The following is a 6,247-nucleotide window of genomic DNA, read 5'->3' as shown; positions in this document are numbered from 1 at the left end:
AAGTGTCCCCCATAATAATGAACTTCTTTTAAGTTCATTACATTAAGTAGTATGTAAATTTTATATTGTTTAATATGTTTAAAGATATTTTAAAAATCCATTCCAAACAGAAGATACAATGAGTAAGGAAAATTTTTATAACCTAAGGTGATAAAGTTGATCCAGATATTATAGAACATAACTAAAATATTTAGTAAATGAACCAAAACCAGAGGGAGGGAGGAAAAGAATTGTTCCTAGCATTCCAGTTGTATTTTTAAGTGTATTTTTACTGATTTACCTGGGAACCATGTGTATTCTTACTTATAGGATAATACAACCTGGCGTCTACTAAACCTACAAATGAACTCTCAGAAAACCCCTCCTTCTTAAGTTGGAGACTACCTATACATACAAATACATCTACTACCACTGTTAAAGGAATCAGCTTATATTTTGACCATGTGAAAGTAATAAAGTCTATTGCTCCAAATCTTTTTTCTTATCAAAAGATAATACCAGGAAGAAAACTCACAAGTGACATGTAATTCCTCTCCTTTGCATATACCCAAGAGAACTGAAAGCATACATCTACACAAAGACTTGTACATGAATGTTCATAGCAGCATTATCCATAATGGCCAAAAAGTGGTAACGATCTGAGTGTTCGTTAACTGATGAATGGATAACCAAATGTGGAATACCCGTACAATGGAATATTATTCAGCAATGAAAAAGAATGAAGTACTTTTGCATGCTTCAACGTGGATGAACCTTGAAAATATTATGCTGAGTGGAAGAAGCCAGTCACAAAAGGCCATATCTTGTATGATTGCATTTAAATGTAATGTCCAGAATAGGCAAATCCATAGAGACAGAAAGCTGATTGGTGGTTGCCTGGGGCTAGGAATGGGAGCAGAAACTGAGTGTAAATGGATATGAGGGGACCTTCTGGGGTGATGAAATGTTCTCAGTTTGATTGTGGTGATAATAATTGCACAACTCCATATACATTTGCAAGGCATCTTGGAACCATACATTTACAATGGGTGAATTTTTGGTATATAAATTTTATGTCAATACAGCTATTAAAAATTTAAAAAGTTATAAATGCCTCCCCAGAAGAAACCCCACAAAGCTTGAAATGATTAATTTTCTAAGAATACAGGCCAACTTTATTGTGTGGCATCACACACACATACATTTGGCATATTGCCACAGAAGACTGGTTTGATAATCATGGTTCTGAAGTGTTACAAGCAACTGTTTATTCTTAACATGTTTGGCAAAATAAAGAGATGCATTTAACTCATTAACAGCATCCCAAGAATGATACTGCCAAAGAGAAGGCTGAAGGAAAAGGTAACTTTAAAGCAATGAAACGGCCTTATGTCTTGGGTCGTATAAAGATGGACTGACATCATGGTCTTTTTCTAACCTTATATTATCAGTGGTCAACCTCATTATTTACCTTGCTGACATTTAAAAATAATTCATGGTAGGTTCAGTTATATTATAATGGCAGCAGTTCCTCTCTATGTAATGAAATATGTAAATGTAAAGTTTTAGTTTTTATTGATCAAATATATCAATGACCATTTACATTAAACCTTTTTCCCTCCTAAATACAAGCATATATTAAAAGTTAGTATATGATAACTAAACACCAAACACAAACTTTTATTGGAATATTTTATTTACATTTTATATTTAAAGAGAATCAATACAAATCGGGACATATTTACAGCATTTCAAATCAGCGTACAAGAATGCAATGGTTTCATCCATTCTACATTTAGCCAACAAAAATACATGTCTATTCTGCTTTTGCCTAAATTCTGCTGGAATGTGTACTGGAAACAAAACTCTAAAACCAAAGATAAACCACAGAGAATAGAATTAAAGTGCATTTTTATAATAGCTCTATTTAACTTTGGTGGATGAAGCTTCAAACTTTATATTAAGGCACCTGGAATTCTCCCCCTCCCCCAATTCTTTTTCAAACACCAAGAAAATGCATTCACAAAATTTATAGCTACATGGACAGAATTTTAGTTTACCTAACGTTATTTTAGCCCATTTAGGTAAAATGTAAACTCAATTTTCAAAGTCAACATTGTTTGGAAAATATTTTCTACAGAGTAATTTCTGTAGACAAATTCATACACAAAGATCAATTACCAATTTTTTTTGTTTTTGTTTTTGTTTTTGCGGTACGCGGGCCTCTCGCTGTTGTGGCCTCTCCCGTTGCGGAGCGCAGGCTCTGCACGCGCAGGCTCAGCGGCCATGGCTCACGGGCCCAGCCGCTCCGCGGCATGTGGGATCCTCCCGGACCGGGGCACGAACCCGCGTCCCCTGCATCGGCAGGCGGACTCTCAACCAGTGCGCCACCAGGGAAGCCCCAATTACCAATTTTTGTGTGACTTATTCATAATCATTTTCAAATAGTATGATGATTTATATACTCTGCTTTTGAAAGTCCCATAAGTAAAGTTTGAGAAATAGTTACAGTGTTTCTGTAAGTACAGTTTTTGTCTATAATCTTTTGTCAAATTGGTGTCACTAATATACCAATCAATCCAGTCCAGTCCATATTCTGTGATAAACTATGCTTGACACTCATATGAAGTACATTTAGCTGAATTTTAAAAACAAAAAATAGTTGAAATGAATATTTTGCTTTAATCTTGTTCTATCAACTTAATGTAGCTTAAACAGACATTTCATGAATTTCTAGCCTAAGTTTGCATTGTTTTTTACATTACAATTCCAGATCAATATAAGCACCTGGAGAAAAACCCTGACACATATAGCCCAAGCTAAAGTAGTATTATTTTTAATTAAGATACTATCATAAAATAAAGTGATTACAGCTACTCCACATTTTAAAAGCAACATGTTTTTATAAGAAAATTGTTATAAATGGAAAACATGACTACTTGACAAGAGTTCTGAATGTTTAAAAATGTTGCTACCACTATTGAGAGAAAACTTGCCTATGAAAAATATTATATAATGAGTTTGTGGAAAAAGTTAATAGGTTGAATATTTTAAGTCATTTAACTATAGCATAATATTAGTCATCTCATCACTTTCAGTATCATTCTTATTAAGTTATTCTAGTTCATTAATAGCAAACTAGGCCCTGATTGGCAGTTCTGTTATTACTAAAGGTTCAAGTTTTCTATTGACACAGATTTTATGATTTAATTTCTCGAACAGCAGTCTCTCGATCAGGAGTTTCATCTTTTTCAAAGGTTGGGTTGTCAACATGAGGAACAACATCCACTGCCATGGAACTTGCTTCATGGTTTACCAGCTGTAGATTTTCATCTTTAAAAAGAAATGGTAATTTTAGGATAATTTCACCCCTCTCTTCTTTAAGACAAAATTCAACACACGTCTAAGAAGCCTTACTTATCTAATTCCATCATACTCTGATTCTTACACTCATTCCCTGTTCCTTTAATATGATTTGTGCTGCCTTACATAAAGCACATATGGCATTATTTTAATTTACAATTACAATTTTATTGATTCACACATGTGCTTATTTGTACCTAGATTATAGCATCCTTAAGAGCAAAAGTTATATCTTCCACTTCTCTATTCTAAATGTAATAGCTCTTAAATCACATTTCAATCACCTGGGCACTTTAAAAAATTACCTATGCTATGCATAGATATATAGATAGATAGATAAATAGATAGATAGATAGATAGATAGATGGATAGATAGATAAATAGATAGAGAGAGAGAGAGAGAGAGAGACAGACAGACAGATAGACAGACAGGCAGAATGACTAAAAAAAACAACGGGGGGGGTGGGGGGGGGGGGGCGGGAGTTCCCAAAATGGAATGCAAATAGTAACAAGTGAATATAATTATATTACAGATGAAATATATAATCATCCTGAAGAGAGTGGGAAAGAAAAGAACTAACCTAAGTAACTTTGGAAAATGATACTTTGACTATATCCTATAAGGCTAAAACCAAAGAACTACACTGGTTAGTGAAACTGTTTTCCACAGGGGTGTCTTAGCAATGTTGAAACTTAGGTGTACTTTAGGATTGAACAAATAAGTAAATATATTGTGGATAATAACAGCCAGGTTTCTCAATGTCAGAGAGAGGAGTTACAAATAAGGAAAGGGGAAGGCTAGAATAAACTCTATGGTGTTGGACTGGAATCAGAAATATCAGTATGAACTAGTGGTTCTTCAGATAGATAGGTGAAAGTAGATGTGTGTGTATATTTGTGTGAGTACATACACATATTTCCTAGCGTTGTTCCTTCAAAGGGCTAATAGCAATGACACCCCAATTAGCAATGAGCATACCTAGTGCCCAGATCTTGATTTCGAGGTACTGTTCTCCAATAAAAGCCCCACCCCCTGTAGAAATAACTGATTCCAGGGCTAGGACAAGGAAAGTACAAGATTAATCTAGATTCTAGCCTAGGGATCAGCAAACTACAGCTTGCAAGCCAACTCCATAGCTAAGAGTGTTTTTTTCATTCTTAAGAGGTTGGAAGAGAAAACAACCAAAAGCAACAAAGACCCATGGCCTTCAAAGCCTAAAAAAAAAAATGATGGGGCATGTTGAAAGAAAACAAACCAACTTGAGGGAGTTCCCAATGACCAAATCTAGGACAATCTAACCATGAATAAATCATGAGAATAATATTATGGAATAAAAGAAATACCTATGAGTCTATAATATTATAAATAAATAATTGAATAAATAAGTAGAGAAAGGATAGCTCTTCCTTAAAATAGAAGCTTAATTAATGTAGAAAGAAGGATGGAAAGAGAAAATCACCATTTGGCACACATTTCAGTAATAATTATTGTAAGCAAGAAACATCAGTGATTGATAAAATTAGTAGGTAAAAAGTATGATGAGAAACAGGATATTTGCATAGTCTCCAAGTGTCTCTCTATAAAATAATTAATAATTATAAAGGGAAAAAAGAATAACTTTAAAAGGAGAAGCTTGGCAGATGCCACCTTAACCAAGCAAACAAAATTAAAACCATTGGTAATAAGACATGGGCATCATGTGCCTCATTATATGATATGAGCCAGAGAAGGGCACAATATAATTTCTGTGGTATTCTTGCCAGAAATAGACAATGGACAATAAATTTAATCATTGGGAATCAGGAGACAATTCCAAATTGAGGGACATTCTACAAAATAACTAACTGGTGGCCTTCAGCAGTGTCAAAGTCATGAAAGAAAAAGACTAAGGAACAGTCAGATTGGAGACGAAGAAGACGTAACAGTTAAATGCAAATTGGACATAGAAGGAACATTCCCAAACATAATAAAGGACATACATGGGGACTTCCCTGGCAGTCCAGTGGTTAAGACTCCATGCTTCCACTGTAGGGGGTGTGGGTTTGATCCCTGGTCGGGGAACTAAGATCCCACATGCCGCATGGTACAGCCAAAAAATTTTTTAAATAATAAATAAATAAATAAAGGACATACTTGACAAACCCACAGTTAACAACATACTCAACAGGAACAAGACAAGGGTACCCACTCTCACCACTCCTATTCAACATAGTACTGGAAGGCCTAGCCAGAGAAATTAGAAAGGAAAAGAAGTAAAAGGCATCAAGGGACTTCCCTGGCGGCCCAGTGGTTAAGACTCCGTGCTTCCAATGCAGGGGACGTGGGTTCAATCCCTGGTCGGGGAAACTAAGACCCCACATGCTGTGCAGCACGGCCAAAAAATAAAAAAAAATTAAACAAACAAACAAACAGAAAAAAGGCATCAAAATGAGAAAGGAAGAAGTAAAATTGTCTGTTTCCATATGACATGACCTAGAGAAAACGCTGAAGATACCAACAAAAACTGTTAGAACTAATAAATGAATTCACTAAAGTTGCAGGTTACAAAATCAACAGACAAAAATCAGTTGCATTTCTATACACCAGCAATGAAATATCTGAAAGAGAAATAAAGAAAACAATCCCATTCATAATAGCATCAAAAAGCAGTATAATACTTATGAATAGATTTAACCAAGGAGGTAAAAGATTTGTACCGAAAACTATAAGACATTTATAAAAGATATTGAAGAGGTTACAAATAAATGGAAATATATCCCACGTTCACGGATCAGAAGAATTCATATTGGACTTCCCTGATGGCACAGTGGTTAAGAGTCCGCCTGCCGGGCTTCCCGGGACGGGTTCGTGCCCCGGTCCGGGAAGATCCCACATGCTGCAGAGCGGCTAGGCCCGTGAGCCATG

The 6,247-nt window shown here is 35.3% G+C and overlaps 1 protein-coding gene across 2 annotated transcripts in view; it reads right to left on the bottom strand.

Moving 5' to 3' along the window:
* Nucleotides 1-3,178: 3,178 nt before the first annotated feature.
* The window catches only part of RNF128 (ring finger protein 128), a 100,704-nt gene continuing 97,635 nt past the window's right edge, over nt 3,179-6,247 (bottom strand). For both annotated transcript variants that reach the window (XM_007468500.1, XM_007468499.1), the window contains exon 7: nt 3,179-3,312. In XM_007468500.1, coding sequence (XP_007468562.1) covers nt 3,179-3,312 — 134 coding nt within the window. The remainder of the gene's footprint in view (nt 3,313-6,247) is intronic.

Source organism: Lipotes vexillifer, unplaced genomic scaffold, assembly GCF_000442215.2.
Source record: "Lipotes vexillifer unplaced genomic scaffold, Lipotes_vexillifer_v1.1 scaffold358, whole genome shotgun sequence".
Lineage (NCBI taxonomy): Eukaryota > Metazoa > Chordata > Mammalia > Artiodactyla > Lipotidae > Lipotes > Lipotes vexillifer.
Note: the sequence above shows the minus strand (reverse complement) of the source record. Positions and strands in the feature narration are given on the sequence as shown.